The sequence below is a fragment of the Natrix helvetica genome (assembly GCF_964273705.1).
Source record: "Natrix helvetica genome assembly, chromosome: 4".
In the NCBI taxonomy this organism is placed as follows: Eukaryota; Metazoa; Chordata; class Lepidosauria; order Squamata; family Natricidae; genus Natrix; species Natrix helvetica.
In genome coordinates, this window is record NC_138550.1 from 41,370,815 (window position 1) to 41,392,370 (window position 21,556).

Sequence of the window (21,556 nt, forward strand, 5' to 3'; positions counted from 1 at the left end):
CTAGGCGCCGCCCGTTGGCATTGCTTAGCCCCCCTCCCTTCATGCTATCACTCTGTTAAACAACTAATTCCCACAACACTGTCTACGTCCTAGGACATTAAACCACCTAATAGGGCTGTGGTTATTATTCTCTCATCATATTACCTATTTCCTTAGATTCTTATGATTATAATTTTGTAGTTATATCTCATGATGTATGTTGATTGCTCCTATTTAGTATCGTAGTATGATTTATGTTGATTGCTTAGTATCCTATGACTGTCACTGAGAGTTGTATCAATGATTTATGTCTATTAGTTAATACCACTTTATAATGCCTTGGTAAGGCCACACTTGGAATACTGCATTCAGTTCTGGTCGCCACGATGTAAAAAAGATGTGGAGACTCTAGAAAGAGTGCAGAGAAGAGCAACAAAGATGATTAGGGGACTGGAGACTAAAACATATGAAGAACGGTTGCAGGAACTGGGTATGTTTAGCTTAAGAGAAAGAAGGACTAGGGGAGACATGATAGCATTATTCCAATATCTCAGAGGTTGCCACAAAGAAGAGGGAGTCAAACTATTCTCCAAAGCACCTGAGGGTAGAACAAGAAGCAATGGGTGGAAACTAATCAAGGAGAGAAGCAATTTAGAACTGAGGAGGAATTTCCTGACAGTGAGAACAATTAATCAGTGGAACAGCTTGCCTCCAGAAGTTGTGAATGCCCCAACACTGGAAGTCTTTAAGAAGATGTTGGATAGCTATTTGTCTGAAACGGTATAGGGTTTCCTGCCTAGGCAGGGGGTTGGACTAGAAGACCTCCAAGGTCCCTTCCAACTCTACTATTGTATTGTATTATTGTATTATATTTTATGATTATGATGAACACTTCTTGCTTTATGATGATTTTATTTTATGATTAAGATTATCACTTGTTGCTTGTATGTATACTGACAGCTTATGCACTGGAGACAAATTCCTTGTGTGTGTTCAATCACACTGGGTCAATAAAAGAATTCTATTCTATTCTATTCTACTCTATTCGAGTGTATCATAGAACTAATGATTTCTTCACTGTGATCCTGGATTTCTCAATATTACATTCAACTTTTATTTCAGATATGACAAATAACTGTTCTGAACCAACATTGCCACCATTGATTTTACCTTTTTGGATCCTTATTTCTTCAATAGTGATCCTGGTTTTCTTTCTAGCCGGAGTAATGATAGGAATACTCCAATGCTATGGTAAGTACTGATACCTCTGTCACTAGCTGTAGCATTGTTATCCTCTCAACTATTTCCTTATATTACTATGACTATAATTTTGTTGTTATAGCTCATGATTTATGTTGATTGCTCCTGTTTAGTATCCTACTATGATTTATGTTGAACAAGAAATGATAATCATAGGGTGTCAATATATTCTGACAATATGCAATCCTGTATAACTGTCCCTTCCCCATTTTTTTTGAAAGCTCATCAGCTTTCAGCAACCTTACCCAGGAATATTATGAGTTCCCAAGTGAGAATAATGAAAACTTATCATATATCACAAGAGATTTTAATGATCTGATGACATTTGGTGTTTTTGCAGGATTTGGGCCTTTCCTTTTTAATGAATGTAACTGTCATTTGATTAACATCAGAGCCTCTAATGCCAAAGGTATCATATTTCTAACTCTTGTGATATGGAAATAAAATGTGAAACACACTGACAACTAAGTTCTAATTATCGGAAAGTATGAATAGTTGTACTCATCTTTACCTGAATGTATTGATTACATTGCCATTTTAAATCTCCATCTGATCTAATCTACTAAGAATGCACACACAAAAGTACAGCTCTATTTCAGATGTCTTCAATCAAAGTTGAAGAGTAGAGGTTAGAGTCAGGCTACTTCACACATTCCTGCTTTAACACACACAGAATTGTAAGATTTGTTTATATTATATCCTCAAAGAAATAGAGCATTTTATGAATCCTAGCTCGTCAGTTTTGCTATTTAATTAGTCTTTGCCATTAATCTTCACTCATGTTTAGCAACATTAATCTATCTCAGAAATTAACCCTTAACAGGTTTCAGATATTTTGTTTGTCCAGTTTATGGATAAATTATATAAATATATCCAATTTATATTTCTGATTTCAAACTTTTAGACCATTCCATATAGTTATTGGCCAGTTTTCAGTAGGATATTGTCTAGAAAGCAGGTTTCACATTGGAAACTGAACAGGAGGATTAATCCTTTTGTGGGATAATAGCATTATACTATTATATGGCCAGCATTTTATGCACCGCTTAGTTCTTGAATTTCTATCCTTATAGTATGATCTGTTTTTCCAGATTATATGGTGAATTAATTCAGCTATAGATTATTCACACAGGTTTTGTGAAAATAAGGTAACAAGATCTGGAAAAAAAAAGTTTTATTTATTTTTAAATAGTCTCTCATCACAGGATATTTAAAGCTCAAAAACAAATATTATTATAGTTTTTTCTCTGTTGTCCTTTATATCTGATGGAGCATGAATTGCAGTTCATCAAAGTTCAGGACATAATAATTATGTACATGTTTGTTTATGGTGCCACAAGCATGTTATTTTTGCAGAAAATGACTGAGGTGTTTCTGGAAATCTCTGCTTCTACGAACCTCTCTTTCTATGTATCAAAAAGTAAACAAGTGTTTAAAAATCCCCTCAACTACTAATCTGCAATTTTGAAAATAAAACGTGGTCTTTAAGAGTAAAATACTTTTGTTTTTTATTGTGCTGTGGATTTCGGATAATGTTGGTTTGGAATTTCTATTTGGGTAGTGGTTAAAGAGGGAAATTCTCCTGGAGGTCTGCTTTAGCCTATATAATGTAGGCAGATATTCTTTGCGTTTCCTAGTGTTATGCAAAAGCATTTTGTAAAATATGGAAGCAGATGCACTGTTTTCTTGTTTTCATCACTTTAATGTGTATAAATTGGTTGTCAAATATAAATAATACATGTATCTTAGAAAAAACATGTTAACAAAAGTCCACATATAAAAGCAAATTGTTATTATTATTACTACTTATGAAGACTTACTGTAGATGGTTTGGATCCATATAGATGAGAATCTTCTATGAATTCTGCATTTTTAAGATAAATTGACAATGTGCTTGCCAGTGTTGTCTTTTTTTCACTAAAATTTAGAACACTATCCTTTCATTGAGTATTCAGAAATAATTCCATGGACAAATAAAAATAACAATTCAAATAAAAACTTCAGAATTATTCCGTTGCAGCATTCCACCACTATAAAAACTACCTGGAAAATCCCACAGTGCCTATTTTATCGCTGCTCACCAGATGAAAACTTTTATTGACAAAAGTTTAATCCTGAACATGTATTGGAATTATTTTTGCTTTATCTAGAAGATAACCTTTCTAAACCTTTTCTATTAAAGACTAACAAATTACTTTGCCATATAAGGAGAGGAGTGGGCACAAAGCTAGTCAAAGTCCACCACATATGCATTACAAACTAGAGACAGGTTCTTCTTACAATGTGTACAATACCCCAGCAAGCCACTAACCTAGTTGGATCTTCTTAGTAAGGGCTCTGACAGTAGACAATTACTGTAAGATCAAAAGTCAATTGGCTTTGGAGTTAATGAACATCTACCCATTTTTTTAAAGATTTGTGTGGTTACTTTGGAGCCTTGGTACTAGGAAAGTACTAATAAGGTTATAAATTTCACTAGCCAAGTTCCTATTAATCGGGCAGGGAGCAATTGATATCTTGACTGTTGAATGGCATAAGTATTGGGACATATATTTTGGACTGCCAGGCTTTGGCAATGAATTCTATAATGCATTTTTTTCCTTTAGTGGCCACTTTGTTCTCTTTTCTTCAGGGGACTAGGTATACAAGCATGGACTGCTGATTTAAGTATTCTCAGGATACAGCTGACGTGATGGAGTCATCTAACTCTAGGCACAATTGAGTTTATTTAAGGCTGAATTTAACCCTCTTATCTGGATTAATTGCCTTCTTTTTGCAGCCCAATTTGTCTCACTGACCCAGATAAATTGCTATGCTAGCAGATTTTTTTAAAAAGAAAAAAAAAGAAGAGTAGTTTAGGTATGGTTAATTAATCAAGATAATATGGGTTAAGTATATGTAATAAAAATGACTTCTTCCACTCAAGTTTACATTGAATGAACAATATTTTTATTCATTTTTAAATAGCCCTATATAAATATATCCTGAAAAACTACTCAAGAAAATGTGTTGTGATAAACTAGCAGACAGCCATGCTTTGGTGCCAGTTTGTCACAGACCAGCACCAATGTGTGGACTTTATAGTGAATGGTGGGAGGATTAAAAAAATAACTTGAGCAAAATATTTTCCTTTACTTTTGTGCTTAATTTTATTGATAAGGACCTGGAAATAGAAGGTAGGTTAGATTCTCTTAGGAGATAGTGTTAAGAACAGGAAGGCAGAAAAGAGGATGGAATATAATTAAGAAATCTTACAACCATCTGAATGATACATTAGGATCAGAGAGGATTCTTGGCAGACAGCTAAAAGTGTTACCATAGGTAAAATGAATTAAATAGCTCTGGGAGTTGTTGAAGATGGACCATATATTATTGGTTTTCATCCAGAGTAGAATTGACCAGTAAATCTAAAATGAAGTGATCAATTTCCACTAATTAAGTTTTATGGGATTCTGGGTGAGGCCGAAAGAAAACACAGGATTTTTAAAGGCACATTCTGGAGAAGGAAATATGTTGAAGAGGATGGAAAATCCAATTAGATAACCCAAAAATTATTTGGAGTTGGAGGGAACAGAGTATAACAAGATCAAAGCTTTGCCCTCCAGATATTCTCCCATCATCTCTAGTTTGAGACTGCTTGGTATTATTAATGAAACTCTTTCCTTAGACCTAGAGTGGTAAATAGTAATAGCTCAAGGAGTAAGATCTGTAAGAGTGCACATGTATTAAACCCATATCATATTGTGTCTAGAACTGTTTTCTTAAAGTGCTTTGATAACACACACACACACAAACACATCTAGACTGTGACAGCCTCTCATTTTGGAAAAGGAAAATGGTCTACTAAAGAATGTAAGATAATATTGAATGTAGAACTACTTGTCTGATCAGATTAAGACTTAGCTTTTTACTCAAATGGAAGATTTATTTCTTTTGTGTTTTATGAAATAAGAACAAAAAAATCAGTGATTTAATTTTGTTGTTGTTGCACTAGTTCACAAGCATCCAAGGTCCACCACACATCAGTCACTGGCAACAGATGAAATGGTACTCGAACAGCAATCTAGTGGGCAGACACTTTCAATGTTGGGGAGGTAAGTTTGGTGCTCTGCATTATCCTCTTAAACAAATGAAAATAGAACTGATTTGGAAATAGCCCATTTCAATTTCGCCTTGCACTTATAAGCTCTTCACAGAAGATGCCCCCAGTTCCCATAAACTCATCTGATAGAAAGGAGCCCAACATCACTCTTGCTAACTATTGTCAAACTATTTTTACAAGTTTATTTTACTATTCAAATCCCACACCATACAAATCAATACAGTTAATAGTTGACGTGTAGGAGTAGGTGTTAACTGAAGCTCAAGGTTCTTTCAGGTACTGAATACACTGAATCAAAACCTTTCTGTATAATTTAATGACATTTGGCTAAGTGAAAGGAATATTTGAATCCTGCTTGCATTTGATCCATAGTTTGGACACCAGGTTCCCGAATGTGCTACTGACTACAGTAGTGTAAATTTTAGAACCTTAGAATTTTGCTCTTTTCAACTCTCCAGTTATACTTTTATTTATTTATTCATTTATATCCTTCCTTCCTTCCCTCCTCCTCCTCCTTCTTCCCCCTCCTTCTCCTTTCTCTCTCTCTATACCCCCCCCCCCCCGCACAGTATAACTTTTATCCATGTAAGATAGGAACAGTTTTGTTAAGAATTATTTTTTAACACAAAAACACATGTAGGGTGAAAGGGTTAGACATCTTTGTTACTGGCTTTGTCAACATTTCCATTTCCAAGAACGGTAGCAATATTTCAAAATAAACTTAAAAAGAAAAACAATCTGAATTCCACAACATGCCTAAATAATGTTTCATTTCCAATAAAAACGGAGTCAAGTAAAAACAAATAGAGAAGTGAGTTTTGACCCCACTTATACATCTTCGTTTCCTTCCTCCGAGTTTTGAATTGGTTAGTGATAATTTAGAAGAGGATAGAGATTTATTAAAGTTTTACAGAGTATTATACCCCTTGCATTATTGAAGACTTTGAAGGTTAATGGGAACATTCCACACTTGTGAAATTATTAGTCACATTAAATGTGAAACCACCTAACTTCTTGTGTTATTATATTAGATATTCAAGGTTTTTTCCACCTCTGAATTTGCAACAAACTCATTTCTTCATGTATTTTACATTCTTTTTTGTATTCTCAGATCTCCACCCTGATTTTGAGTTGCAGCTCCCACTTATTTTGGTAAGAGATTCTGATATTGAGCTGGGATGAAGAATTCTCCTAACAGAATTAATGGCGACTATAAACCACAAACATATTTGAAGGTTTCCCTTTACATACATGAAGATGGGTGATATCTTTGTGTGGACTTGGACGCTAATCAGGACTGCATCTGAGAAAGTCTTGAATGACAAGTTGTAGACAAAATTATATGGTAGTTGTAGTCCTGTTCGAAGAAGACACTGTTTTCAAGTTTGAAAACAAGATTGGAAAACGGGAAGGGGGGGGGGGAGGAAGAGCAGTGCAAATCACATTCAAACTGCTGTGAAGAAAAGTGAGGTGTTTGTTGCGTTGGGGTTTTGTCTGTCATTAATGCTTGTGTATTGTTTTGTTTTTTACTAAAAATAACCTGACTTTGTGACACCTTTTTACTTCTTTGTATGAATTGTTTTCGTCTTATTTATAAAAGATGGTATGGAAGCTTGATATTAATAACAATTGAAGAAGCATACAACCCCAACAAAAAAAATTTAAAATGTTATGTTCATACTCGTATATCACTAGAGTACAGGACAACTTGGAAAACTTGTTTTTTTTAATCCTGTACTGTAAAATAGTGCCCTGAAAAAAATCTACAATTAGTCCAAAAGTCATTAATCTTTGTGAACTGATCCTTGCAAGATAGGATTTTAGAGTAATAAAGAGATGTTCTCATGTGTCCTAGTAATTCCATGCATTTAATAGCAGAAATATGAAGGCTATTAATATTGTTCTGAAAACTGGTAATTCCTAGGAATTATAGTATGCCTACTACGTAGGTAAACATAGCTTTTCATTTTGGAAACTTCCCTTAAATGGAACTTGGAACATGAATAACCCTGCTTATGTATAATGGAAAGCTGAACAACGTAGGAAATTATGTAACTTAACTTGATGATATAAAATAATCTAGAATTAATAAACATGCAATATTTTTATAGAAGGCAGGGTTTATACTTTTGATCAATTAATAATGAAAACAATGAATTTTATTTGTTTCCATTTTAAAGAACAAATATTATATTCCATTAGTGATTAACCAATTCAATATGGAGAGAACACTGGGAATAGATTTAAATGCATCATCAGTTTAATGTCCTTGCATTGCCACAAGAGATCCATGTCCCATTTCTGTTGAATTCCGTTGACCCTTATCTAGCGCCAATTTAGTGCTGACCATTAGTTGACTAGATTCTTGTATATAAGCTTGAATAAATCTTCTATGATACAACCTTATGAATGGTCTGATTCTTTGCATCTGACAAAATGCAAGATTACTAAGTAGTTGATTCCAGTGGAAGATAGTAGCTGAATAGGTTAAACAGAGCAACAGGATAAATAGATATTCCTATTAGTTTATATAATGGAAAGTATTGTTGACAGCAATTCTAAAAATTGATTCTACACACCTTAGATTACATTTTATGCAACAAAAATATTTCAGATCTATTGAATTTCATTGCATTTTTGAAGAAATTTCATCGTGGTGAAGATGCCCTCAGATTGTTTTATTTAAATGTTTGTTCAGTATTTTATAACAAGTCCATCTTAGAAACAGTAATTAACATATTATTCAATTTTGATACAAGTTCTTTTTAACTGTAATCTTTACTGAAATTGACATTTAGACAAAGAAACTAGACCATGCCATGCTGACAATTTTGACTATTTTTCCAACATTACAAAATAAATATATGGCCCCAACTATGTAATGGGCTTCAGAAATAATGTAATTTATGAATACATCATCTACTAGCATAGATTACACATGAATAATTGTACTGAAATGCTAATGTACTTTTATTTACTGAATGTATATGCCAGTGTACATTCTGTATGTTTTAAATATTTTTTTATAATGGTGTGTATTCATTTTTTTAAAAAAATGTAATTAATAAAAGCTTATAAAAGTTCTTTTAAAGCTGTATTACTAGGTATTGCTGTGGCCACAGGTTATTGGTCTTCTGAATAATCAATTTACTGCTAGTTTAAATATGTGTCTCAGACTTATGCTACAGGATTTTAATGAGCTAAAATAGTTTCTGGTGTCATACCTTGATATGCCAAAATTAGAAAATGCTAAACTATCTTAGAAGGTAGGGATTGGATTATCTATGGACATGGATCACAAAGAGCCACCTGGTTATCAGAAGAACTCCAGAATGAGACTGGAGAAAAATGAAGAGTAAAGTCCAATGAACACAGGTAACAGCCTTTATTAATACCTAATAAAGACAATGAACTGTTACTTCTTTGCCATTAATGTTTGTTTTTCAGAATACCAACTAATGTCCTAATATGGTAACCAGTTATCTTCTGGGTAAGGAATAGTTATTTGGGAATTTTTGCAGCACTGATGTAAGGACTATTCTAGACAAGTGCTGGATAAATTGGCTTGAATTTGTTGGAGCGAAATGTATTATTTATGTTAGGCATCATAGATTATCAGTAGTAGTTGCTATTTTAATCCCTGTATGTTACCCAGTCATTGTTGTGAGATGGGTGGTCATAAAAATCATTTAAATAAGCAGGAAGGGATAGAGAAAGAATATTAAGTTGAGAGCGGGATATGTTAAAAAGTAAAAATGTGAACATAAATTACTCAAGACACTAATTATTATACTTTAATTCAGGTGAGTTGTAACAAATACCACATTCCAGTTTCATTTGAAAATGGCTCTTGATTTCAGATCAAAGGTTTTGCTTTTGAATAGTCAACAAAAAAATTCGTACCAATGCCTCTTCATTACATTTTAGACAGTTCACAAGTCATTGTGGAACTTTCTGAGAAGCAACTGCTTCAAACCCTCAATTATACTGAAAATATTTCACCCCATTTATACAATTATAAATCTGTAAAGTACAAAACAATTCAGGGCTCCTCAACCCCTGGTCTGTCGCTCGGCACCTTGTGAACTGGGCCATCCAAGCGATGGGTGAGTGCATGAAGCTGCATTTATGCAAGCAGTGCTTGCACAAAACCATCACCTCTCCTTCCCCACCCCATTGCCACCGATCCACTGAGCCGGAAAGTTTGGGGACTGCTGGACTAATATTAAGAGTTTCATTTTCATCAGGTTTACTTCACTATGAAAATGAGGCAATTAAATATTTATAGGAAAGTATCTATTTATTAAGCATGTGTGTGTATAACATATGTATAACGTGCCAATCACGCTATATGTGTGTGTGTGTGATTAATATATGTATATGCAAGCTTATAAATATTTATTTTTCTGAATTGAATGGGGGGGGGGAGTCATCCATATATTACAAAATACAAATAGCATGCTCATGACTATTACTGCTATCTTTTTTGAAGACAACAATTTCTCTGATTTCAAAAAAGGAAAAGTAACCCTAATAAAAGGAAGAACATTTCTTCTTCCAATGTTGTTTTATAATACAACCTTTTCCATCAGTCGCTTCATCTGAATTAGCTAGATTTCCCCTCTTCTAAGAATGCATTTTTATGCTGCCCCAAATATTTTCTAGCAGCTTTTCTCCCAGTTTCACATTAAGCTTCTTCAATATTGTATATGAAATGGCACTTAACTAAAATCAATGTTGAGACAAAAATCTTCAAACACATCTTATAAATTACATAAGAAATATAAAGTGATTTACTTCTGTCCCTCAGTGTAAGATATAAAATGGTTAATGTTTATATTGCAACCCATGTAATAGAACAGTTTTAAATTTTTTATGTATTATTTTTGAAAACATGTTTGAAATTATCTTACAAATAAAATATGATTGGGTCAGCTGAAATAGGCTCGAAGAATAACAAACTTAAACAACCATAATTCTTCATGAACTAATTCACATAATCACTCACTGTAGTATGTAGTTTCCTTCCATGCCATATTTATTGGGGAGGGGGGGGGGGAATCAGTTGATGCATCAATTAGATGCCAGTACCAGTTTATATATTTGAGAGATACGTTTTTTTATTCATCTTCATCTCATGGTTGTTTGCTAGAATGGGAAAGTCAAAACAGAACTGGATGAGATTGCTCAGACACAGAAATATTTTCTTTCTTTTTCCTAACATTCATTCAAATGAGATAATTATTTCCTAAGTAATAGTTACAGGAATAAAATAAACTCATCTCATTATCATTGGTAGCATGGGAGTGGCTCTAAGAAATAAAGGAATTTTAGACAACTCTGTCTAGAAAGAAGTGTTGGGAATGTGAGGTACTGACTTACTATAAAGATTCAATATACAGTAAGGTAATGTACTGTCCCGTGATTCTAATGAATATGCAGACACAGGCTTGGCTGTCTGCCACGACTAATTACAGAGATAAAACCACCCCTTGGCTAGAGCCTAGAATGCTATCTTCAAGAAACCAAGATTAGACTTAATGGAATGCTTTCTCAACGGCTAGTAAAATGGACTGTTGTTTCCTGCAGATTCCCCTCCCGTCGCTCCACCTATAAACTATTTGGGAGGGGCCACAACCGTAGCCAGCTGTCCCTATTTCCTTCTATGATGTCTTCTCCACAGCTGCTCCCTTCTCCTCTCGGCTCTACGCACATGCACATCAGGGACAACTTCCCTGTTCCTCCTCACTGCTCCCTGACTCAGATGCCACCTGGTGGCCAACAGGCATTTCTAATCCCTGATCTGACTCCAAACACCCTCCAGAGTCTTCCTCATCCTCCAGAGCAGTCCCATAATGGTCATCGCTCTCAGAGTCCACCAACAGCTCAGCCGGCTGCTGCTGGGCCACAACAGGTACATATTGAGACATAAGTGTTTCAAACTTTTTATATTATGGGCTCAAAACTGAACAAAAGCCACAGTTTTTCAAATAGATTTACTGGTTTTTTTTAATATTTAAGGGAGCATTAATAGTACATCTAAGAATTTGTATTTTATATGAATATTTGCAGGAATTATTTTTATACATCTTTATTTTATTTTTTTTACAAAAAAAGTTGTCACCTGCACATATTTAATCTTTTGTCTAGAGGCGTTCAAGCGTCTTCCCATCCAACAAAGGTATTCTAGTCCATTTTTAAACTTGAATTTCCGAGATTATCTGTCATCTTTTTCCTGTAGTATATTATCTGTTCCTTCTGAAATATCTTCATGGCTATCAAGAGTGGCTTCCCTAAACCAAGAAAAAGGCTTCAGTATTTCTAGATAGTAACAAACATAATTGTATGTATATAGCGTTCATAATGTCTAATATTAGAAGAGAATTTAAGAGCTGTCTCCAAAAAAGCCAATATTTCCACATAGAACTCAATATGAAGAATAGATATTGCTCCCAGACAACCCCCTTTTAAATTGTAGAATCTAGTAGTACTAACGTATTTCTGAAGAGACATGCCCAGCCAAGGAATGTGCAGCTGCTGACCCTCTGAGACCTCCCAAGGATTTTGTTCAGCTTCACAAGACACTATGGAGTCCTCCTATGGTCTCTTGAATGATGTCAGGGAGGCCTCAGGAAAGCCTTGTGAAAAGCTACCTGAACTGATAAGACCAGTTTTTGGCAACTTTGTTAAGTTTAAGATGTATAGACTTCAACTCCAGGAATTCCCCCTGGCTGGCTGGGGAATTACCTTAACCACATACCTTAAACTCAAGCCGAGGTTGAGAATCGCTAGATAAAACTATTAGGCTGTTTATTTCCACTGCCTGCTGTATTACTTAATGTTAACCATCAAGAATACTTACCTCACTTGAAAGAGTAACTACCTTATAGAAGTTGTTAGTTAGGTACTTATGCTCATTCTATCAAGGACAAACAAATGGTTTTGCATAATTTACTTTGTAAAATATTTTTATCAATTGAATAAATGGAGCTGCAGGAGTCAAAATATATACAATAAATTCTTTAACAAAGTCATGCTGCACATTTTGTATCACATTTGCATATCTGACTGCATACAAATATCAAGTCACATTATTGTGGAAATAGCAAGGACCTCTGAATTATGGAGACTGAGACCCAACTTTTTCTTATATAAAGAAATAACTCTGGTTTCTTACCACTTTGCCATCTTTAATGCATTTAGCTCACTTTTCTTCCTTTTCTTTCTCTCAATAAAGGTTTCTCCAGCAACTTTTTGCAGTCCCATTAGTAATGTTCCCAGAGAACCACTGCCAAAAAACACCACATGAAATAAACGTAGCTATGTGGGACACAACCAAGCAGAAATTGCAGTAATGAAAGGATCAGACAATAATTGCTAGCATTAAATATCTGACTCTTTCTTAAACCTTTTCCTTTTAAAAGGAATCTGGGAAATGAAGCTAAATTGTACAATCAATTTAAAAAAATCAAATCATCGTTGTACACAATATTTTAAGTAAGAAAAGAAATTACTAGGCATATGTTTATCATTCAGCATGCAATATAACTGTTACTTTTATGTTATAACATACTAAAAGTTTGGTAGTCTCTAATCATAATAAAAGGTAGCTTCCTTCCTTCTGTCCTAATTTTTCAAATGAAAGCATTCAAGAATGTAGGTTTTTTTTATTTTTGCCTTCTGCAATGTCAGTGAATCAATAAAATGAAAACAAATTTCCAAGTAACCATGTTCAAAACTACACTGTTAAAGTATTTTGATTTTGAGTTATACTGTAGCAGCTTCTTCACCAAAGTACAAACTACAGATTTTGAAGTGGTTTTCAGTCTAACTATAAATATTGATTTTCATATTTAGTTTCTTTTACTACGCAAAGTATTATATTACCTAAGGCCGTGATGGCGAACCTATGGCACACGTGCCACAGGTGCTACGCAGAGCCCTCTCTGCGGGCACATGAGCAGTCGCCCCAGCTCAGCTCGACCACACATGTGTCAGCCGCGTTTTGGGTCTCTGTCACGCATGCGCGGGGAGCATGTGGGAGACGTGCATACATGAAGGGGCAGGGGCCTGTGTGCGCATATGTGGGGTTGCACGTGCATGCACAGGAGGCGGGGCACATGTGGGGGGTTCTGCGCATGCATGGGGGTGGGGGTCGCGCAGGGCGGTCACGTGCGCATGCACCTACCCCAAGAGTCCTCCAACAACACTGCCTCCAATCAGACCTCTCAAGCCCAAGTACATTCTGAACAAACTGCCGGTACAAGCTACAAATAGAATACAATCAGACAAAGCAAGTTCAATCTCAGTACTCTAAGGTGCCTCTATTAAGTCATTTCCACTTCCTGCTTATCCTCATCTAGTCTAGTGAAATGTAACTCCAAGGCTGTATACATCATACATTTACTGCCAAATATCTACTTTTTACTAATCAGGGCAAAATCTTCTGCAGCAAACAATTAAGGCACGGATAGTATGCCCCTATAGGGCTGTATGTATATCTTTAAAATTCTCTCTCTCTCTTCGTGTGTGCGCGCCTGTGCATGTGTATCTTTCTATAGTTGGATGTGTATGGAAGAAATATTAGAATGTTGGTGTGTACATATGGATGTCCTATCTCAGTATATAATTCAACAGTGTAGCCATTACTTTAAAAACTTAGAACATGGCTTTTCTACCAAGCTTCTTTTAAAAATCTGTATGTTTATGTAGTAAAAATTATTATACTGTTTCCAAGCTTTTCTCTGCCAATATTACGTCCCATATTACAACTACTAACTGTAAAAAGTTATTGCCAACAGCATATTCAAATGAAACGGCTAGCAGACCTCATTTCAGTGAAAAGGAAAATAGCATTTCCCTCCAGACATACAGTATACCGTATTTATCGGCGTATAACACGCACTTCCCCCCCCCGAAAAATAGGGGGCAAATGATGTATGCGTGTTATACGCCAATATAATGTTAAGAAGCCATGATTTTACAGTTTAATACGGCCCTTTAACAGCCCTCCCTGCTCTATGTAAATGCGGCCCGCCCACGGCAAGCAGAAGACCTTTCAAATTTCTCTCCCACCACCTCCTTTTCGCGCTTTTCCTTTCCCTTTTCCTCCTTCAAGCTCCGTGCTCGCTGGAGGAAAAGGGGAGGGGGGGGTATTTCCGAGTTCCAAAAGCAGAAGACCTTTCAAATTTCTCTCCCACTACCTCCTTTTCGCGCTTTTCCTTTCCCTTTTCCTCCTTCAAGCTCCGTGCTCGCTGGAGGAAAAGGGGAGGGGGGGGGTATTTCCGAGTTCCAAAAGCAGAAGACCTTTCAAATTTCTCTCCCACCACCTCCTTTTCGCGCTTTTCCTTTCCCTTTTCCTCCTTCAAGCTCCGTGCTCGCTGGAGGAAAAGGGGAGTGTGGGGGGGGGGGGTATTTCCGAGTTCCAAAAGCAGGAGACCTTTCAAATTTCTCTCCCACCACCTCCTTTTCGCGCTTTTCCTTTCCCTTTTCCTCCTTCAAGCTCCGTGCTCGCTGGAGGAAAAGGGGAATGGGGGGGGGGGTATTTCCGAGTTCCAAAAGCAGAAGACCTTTCAAATTTCTCTCCCACCACCTCCTTTTTGCGCTTTTCCTTTCCCTTTTCCTCCTTCAAGCTCCGTGCTCGCTGGAGGAAAAGGGGAGTGGGGGGGTATTTCCGAGTTCCAAAAGCAGAAGACCTTTCAAATTTCTCTCCCACCACCTCCTTTTCGCATTTTTCCTTTCCCTTTTCCTCCTTCAAGCTCCGTGCTCACTGGAGGAAAAGGGGAGTGTGGGGGGGTATTTCCGAGTTCCAAAAGCAGAAGACCTTTCAAATTTCTCTCCCACCACCTCCTTTTCGCGCTTTTCCTTTCCCTTTTCCTCCTTCAAGCTCCGTGCTCGCTGGAGGAAAAGGGGAGTGGGGGGTACTTCCGAGTTCCAAAAGCAGAAGACCTTTCAAATTTCTCTCCCATCACCTCCTTTTCGCGCTTTTCCTTTCCCTTTTCCTCCTTCAAGCTCCGTGCTCGCTGGAGGAAAAGGGGAGTGGGGGGGGGGGGTATTTCCGATTTCCAAAAGCAGAAGACCTTTCAAATTTCTCTCCCACCACCTCCTTTTTGCGCTTTTCCTTTCCCTTTTCCTCCTTCAAGCTCCGTGCTCGCTGGAGGAAAAGGGGAGTGGGGGGGTATTTCCGAGTTCCAAAAGCAGAAGACCTTTCAAATTTCTCTCCCACCACCTCCTTTTCGCGCTTTTCCTTTCCCTTTTCCTCCTTCAAGCTCCGTGCTCGCTGGAGGAAAAGGGGAGTGGGGGGTACTTCCGAGTTCCAAAAGCAGAAGACCTTTCAAATTTCTCTCCCATCACCTCCTTTTCGCGCTTTTCCTTTCCCTTTTCCTCCTTCAAGCTCCGTGCTCGCTGGAGGAAAAGGGGAGTGGGGGGGGGGTATTTCCGAGTTCCAAAAGCAGAAGACCTTTCAAATTTCTCTCCCATCACCTCCTTTTTGCGCTTTTCCTTTCCCTTTTCCTCCTTCAAGCTCCGTGCTCGCTGGAGGAAAAGGGGAGTGGGGGGGTATTTCCGAGTTCCAAAAGCAGAAGACCTTTCAAATTTCTCTCCCACCACCTCCTTTTCGCATTTTTCCTTTCCCTTTTCCTCCTTCAAGCTCCGTGCTCGCTGGAGGAAAAGGGGAGTGTGGGGGGGTATTTCCGAGTTCCAAAAGCAGAAGACCTTTCAAATTTCTCTCCCACCACCTCCTTTTCGCGCTTTTCCTTTCCCTTTTCCTCCTTCAAGCTCCGTGCTCGCTGGAGGAAAAGGGGAGTGGGGGGTACTTCCGAGTTCCAAAAGCAGAAGACCTTTCAAATTTCTCTCCCATCACCTCCTTTTCGCGCTTTTCCTTTCCCTTTTCCTCCTTCAAGCTCCGTGCTCGCTGGAGGAAAAGGGGAGTGGGGGGGGGTATTTCCGATTTCCAAAAGCAGAAGACCTTTCAAATTTCTCTCCCACCACCTCCTTTTCGCGCGCGCGCACACACAGGAAAAGCAAACAAGCAGGAGAGAGAAGAAAGAAGGCAGGAAGGCAGAAGGAAGGGAAGGATGGAACTGGAAGGGAGGCAGGAAGGGAGGGAAGGAGGGGAGGAGGGAGTAAGGATAAACAAGCAAGAGGGAAAGAGGAAAGAAAGCAGGAGGGCAGAAGGGAGGTGGAAGGAAGGAAAGAAAAGCAGACACGCTGGAGGGAAAGAGGAAAGAAGGCAAGCAGGCAGGAAGGAGGCAGAAGGAAGGAGGAAAGGATGGAACTGGAAGGGAGGCAGGGAAGGAGGGAGGGAGAAAGGAAGGATAGGAGGATAGGGAAAGAGGAAAGAAGGCAGGCAGGCAGAAGGGAGGGAGGTGCAAGGAAGGAAGAAAGCATAGATAAGCAGGAGGGAAAGAAGGCAGGCAGGCAGGAGGAAAGAGGAAGGAGGGAACTGGAAGGGAGGCAGGAAGGAAGGGAAGGAGGAAGGGAGGGTGGAAGGAAGGATAGACAAATAAGAGGGAAAGAGGAAAGAAAGCATCTGAATGTACTAAACACGAGTCTTCAGGGAAAAGATGCTTCAAAGTTCTTTATTTGAAATTTAAATTTTTTTCCTGAAATTTCCCTCTTAAAATGAAGGTGCGTGTTATACGCCTGTGCGTGTTATACGCCGATAAATACGGTATATGAAGCAGCAGATTCCAGGATAAATTTGATGATTCATTCTGTGTTAGGAAAATTCTGGGCTCAATATTTACATAGTGGAAATAATAAACAAACCTAAATTTCAACTCCGTTTGTTACTGTAATTGGGGATAAGCTTCTTTTTCAAAAATCTGAAAAAACATGAAAAAGAGGCAAGGAAAACTCTAATATCTCATGGTATCTTCTGCTATGTTGTGTATGTGCCTGTGTGGTGAGAGCAGCAGCAGTATGGAGGATTTATGGCAGGGGTGTCCAAACTTGGCAACTTTAAGACTTGTAGACTTCAACTCCCAGAATTCCCCAGCCAGCTCTGCTGGCTGGGGAATTCTGGGAGTTGAAGTCCACAAGTCTTAAAGTTGCCAAGTTTGAACACCCCTGATTTATGATTTTTCAGCATCCAGTATCCTTGAACATTGAAACTGAAAGTTGTAGTGAGTAATTTCAAAAGTTTAAAGGTATTGTCCGTAATATCTGGAAGCCATGTTACTTGGATTTACAAAGCAGTAAGTAAAAAAGTAAGAAAACACCATTTATTTCAGCATGTCTTATTACAGGATGCTTGCACAACTCAAGCTGAAATAAAAGCAGATTATGAAGATCACAATAAAAGATTTGGTTTATCTTATTAGTTACCAGGATTTCTTTTAGGGAACTTCAATAGAAATCCAGCAGAGCCTTTCTATATCAAAGGGTAGCTGCAGTTTTCAAACAGCCAGTTTATACACACAGAACATTTAGATGAAGATCTATTGTATATATATATTTTTGAGTATCTGAATAATTCAAAATATAACACAGATAAAAAAAATAACTCCGATGTTAATTTTCTCCAATCAATAGTCTTACCTCCAGCAATGGCATAGTGACCAATGGTACTTTTATCACGATATACAGACAAGCCCGTATTTACCGTACTGCAAGAAGGAGAGAAATAATAAGAAACAACAAGAACTTCAGAAATAAATTCTGAAGTCAAAACATTGGCTTGTTATTTTTCTGGCTAGGTATTTTTGTAATTTGCAAATAAAATACATATTTTCTTAAATGGGATGAAATACACACACACACACACTGAAATGTTTTACATTAGATAAAAATCTATTTCTCAGTGAACATATTTATGGCTTGAAGCATAATTCATAAGAAATAGTAACTGTATTTTTCATCTTCATGAATATCTACCCAGAGGTTCATATATAATGTAGATCTTATTTGCGATAATGAATGTGAAGTTCTACTTTGTGGATTTGGAGTAATTTAGCAAAATGAGATAAGAATATTAAATTTTAATAACGATGGTTTTATTGTTTAATAATGCATTGCCTTTCGATTCACCCCCCCAAAAAAAACGCTGGACTTAAGATGACCCTGTTTCAAAGAAATATTAGGTAGAAAAAAGGTTATATATTAACAAATCCTATACAAACCCAGATTTCCAAAATTGTCAGTTCCTCCTGAATGAAGGAAGATTCATTCTTCCTTCATTGAAGATTCTTCACCAGTTTGCACATCTGCCCCCCTTCATTCTATTTGTGTGTATATTATAATTGTTATCTAAGGTCCTGACACCCATAATTGCTGAGCTGGAACAGAACCTAAATAATGAGGTCATTTGTAAATAAGTATTTGCACTGGGTAGAAATCAGTTAACTTCTAAGGAGCAAATGACCTAGGGCCAATTTGAAACTCTTTTTAGAAAGCTAACATTCTAGGATTGTGGAATCAGAAAACTGATTTGTACAATGGATCTATAATAATGCCAGTCATATCTCCAAGTGCCTCTATGTTCTCACAAAAGTAACACTTTAAAAAAATTCTCTTGATTTTGACCATCTTGTTTTATTTTTTTGTTTTGGAAGGGAACTATTATGCAATTCTTTTTGGAAGCATAAGACATAACCAAGCCCTGACTTTTACTTAGTTCTATTTTATTTTTATTTTTCTCAATAGCGTATTTGAGAATAGAAATACGCTGCTGAGAAAATAAAAGAGAATTAGAAATGCAGAAACAGTAGAAGGGGCACAGTAACCATTTTTCATCTAATATTCATAAATTACAATATTATTACAATATTATCCTAGAATTGTAGGTTATTGTTGAATTGTAGGATCATCTATCATGAACACAGCCTCCTGCTCATCTCCCATAGGTAACAAAAATACACTTACTTGAATATTGCCACAAAAGCAGCAACTCTCCAGCTCCACCGCCAACCATATCGGATGAATCCCCTGTTTGCTGTACGTTGCATAGATTGCTTTGGAGAAAGTAAGAAAAATTATATGATGTTAAGGCTTTCTATATCCATTACTAATGTGGAATTCAAAGTGTGATATTAGAAACCACACAAAAGCTCCATAAATTCCTTACACAACTTTCTGTTTTGTGTGTTTTGTAAAAGTAATGTATACCCATCCAAACTTAGTTACATAACATTACATACACCTGATCACCAAAGGCAGTTTAACTGTTAATTGACTGTGAACTGAATTTAATACCATAAATAAACTAAGATGCAATTAATGTACATACTAATATATTTATTGAATATTTAAAAAATGTATTCTTTTAATATGTGATTTGCCACATTTCATTCAAAAATGTTGTCAGTGAAAATATATTACATAAATGTCCCTCTGTAGAACTGACACCACAAATGCAGAAGATATGAGACTGTTTTGCTACTGGAAAGATACAGGTTGATAGATGGAAGAGTATAATTTAAAACTAGCTAAACTTAGTGAAATTTAGTGACAATAGATATAGTTAAATAAATAATTGATAATGATAATAATGTATAAGATGTGTAGTGTTATGATAAATAATAACTGGATATGAATATTGAATGGTACCCATGAAAGGAAGATTAGAAACCCTTTTGGATTATATATAAAGGTTAATTTTTAAAAAAGAATTAAGTTAGACAGTTAAATCTTGATTATTAGGGGGGGAAATGATATGATGCAGGATATAGTCAAATAAAGGAGGGATAATGATAATAACACACACACACACACACGTGTGTGTGTGTGTGTGTGTGTGTGTGTGTGTGTGTGTTTGTTGTATTTGTGCTGATGTTGTATTTGGGCATACCAGGGGTTGTAACACACATACATACATACATACATACATACATACATACATACATACATATACAACAACATAAGGAAATGGGATGTAAATTCTAAACAGTGATTTGGAAAGAAGGATAGAAAACTTTATTATTAAATATTATGGATGTTTAGCTAGAATAGGACATAAGGATTTAGTGTCATTGGAGGATTTTAGAAATAGTAAATGAAATGCCAGTATGTGGTTATGTATTAAATCTTGGTATATTTTATGATGAAAGACGTTTAAACAATTATAGTCAAATGAAAATGGAGGTATGATAGTAACATGTATAAATATCTGAGTTAAAATACTTGAGTTAATATGAATTATGCTTGATGACTGTGGAAAAGATGCATGAAAGTCTTTTGTAACCAACTGATACACTTTCTACAGTATGTAAAGAAGGAAGATTTTATGTGTTGTGTTTGTTTTGAACAATATATATATTGTACAACATACAATATATATATTGTATGTATGTATGTATGTATGTATGTATGTCCCTCTGTAGTGCTTGTTTTCTGATTTTTGTTTCTCATATACAAGGCAGCAAGTAATACAAAAAATGAAAACTATTTAAAGGATTACACTTAAATATGTTCTATTGTTGTCAAAATGTGTGTCCATACCACAGCATCCAGCCGATTCTGGTAGAGTTCTCCCCCACATTGCTCAATGTACTGTTTTTTGGCATTTACATATCCAGGTATACCGCCATAGACGAAGCCAACAAGACCCGCTGTAAACGTTGCTTTCACGATATAGATAGATTCTTCTGGGAATTCCCGGTGTTCGCTGCAAATATATATATATGTGTGTGTGTTTCAGGAAATGTATTCAGGAACTGTTTTATGAAAATATCCATGTCCTTTGGAATAATAAACGCTGGGATATGCAAGGGTTTCGAAAAAAGCATTTCATTCTTGAATTATACACGTTCCCTCCCGCCACCCACTGGAGCTCCAAGTAGCCTTGGCTCCTCTTGCCTATGCACTCACTCCCGCCGAAAGAGCTCTCGAAGTCGCTCCCAGCCCGAGTCCGGGGACTGTCGCCAGGGCGGAGAACCCTCCAGGGATCCGAGCAGCTCAGGGACCGGAGCGGCGCTTTCTTCATCGAACCCTGTCAGCGGGCGTGCCGTCCTTTCGCCCGGCCGCTCCATATTTGCCGGCACTTGCCCCGGGAAGTCTTCGCGAGAGTTTCCCGTCTAAGCATTAACGCCTCGAAAAGAAAAGAGCGCCACTCTGTCGCCTTGGAGGACGTAGCGCACCCTCTTCGTATCCCATAGGAGACACGGAGCGTGAAAAAGAATCTGCGCTGAAAGGCGGGCGGTATTTCCCCCCCTTTTTAATCTTTAGAAATAGCATGGTTTCCGCACTACTCTTAAAAAAAACAAAACAACGAATGTT

At 37.0% G+C, this 21,556-nt stretch overlaps 2 protein-coding genes across 6 annotated transcripts in view; one reads left to right on the top strand and one right to left on the bottom strand.

Moving 5' to 3' along the window:
• Positions 1–7,366, top strand: part of LOC309391138 (ICOS ligand-like) — a gene marked incomplete at its 3' end in the record, with an annotated part of 46,235 nt that extends 38,869 nt beyond the window's left edge. For 4 of the 5 annotated variants that reach the window (XM_081951265.1, XM_081951263.1, XM_081951266.1 and 1 more), the window contains exons 5-7: positions 1,102–1,230; positions 5,234–5,333; positions 6,453–7,366. In XM_081951265.1, the coding sequence (XP_081807391.1) occupies positions 1,102–1,230; positions 5,234–5,333; positions 6,453–6,465 (242 nt within the window). Of the gene's footprint in view, positions 1–1,101; positions 1,231–5,233; positions 5,338–6,452 lie in introns of those variants that run through there. The other variant, XM_081951267.1, reaches the window with a different exon arrangement.
• TIMMDC1 (translocase of inner mitochondrial membrane domain containing 1) lies at positions 7,359–21,338 on the bottom strand. The gene is made up of 7 exons (XM_081951268.1): positions 21,149–21,338; positions 20,780–20,945; positions 19,205–19,293; positions 17,882–17,949; positions 13,530–13,608; positions 12,519–12,629; positions 7,359–11,634 (listed from the first exon to the last, which is right to left on the bottom strand). Exons 1-7 carry the CDS (start codon positions 21,307–21,309, stop codon positions 11,559–11,561), a joined length of 750 nt encoding a protein of 249 aa, XP_081807394.1. The 5' UTR covers positions 21,310–21,338; the 3' UTR covers positions 7,359–11,558.
• Positions 21,339–21,556: the final 218 nt, after the last annotated feature.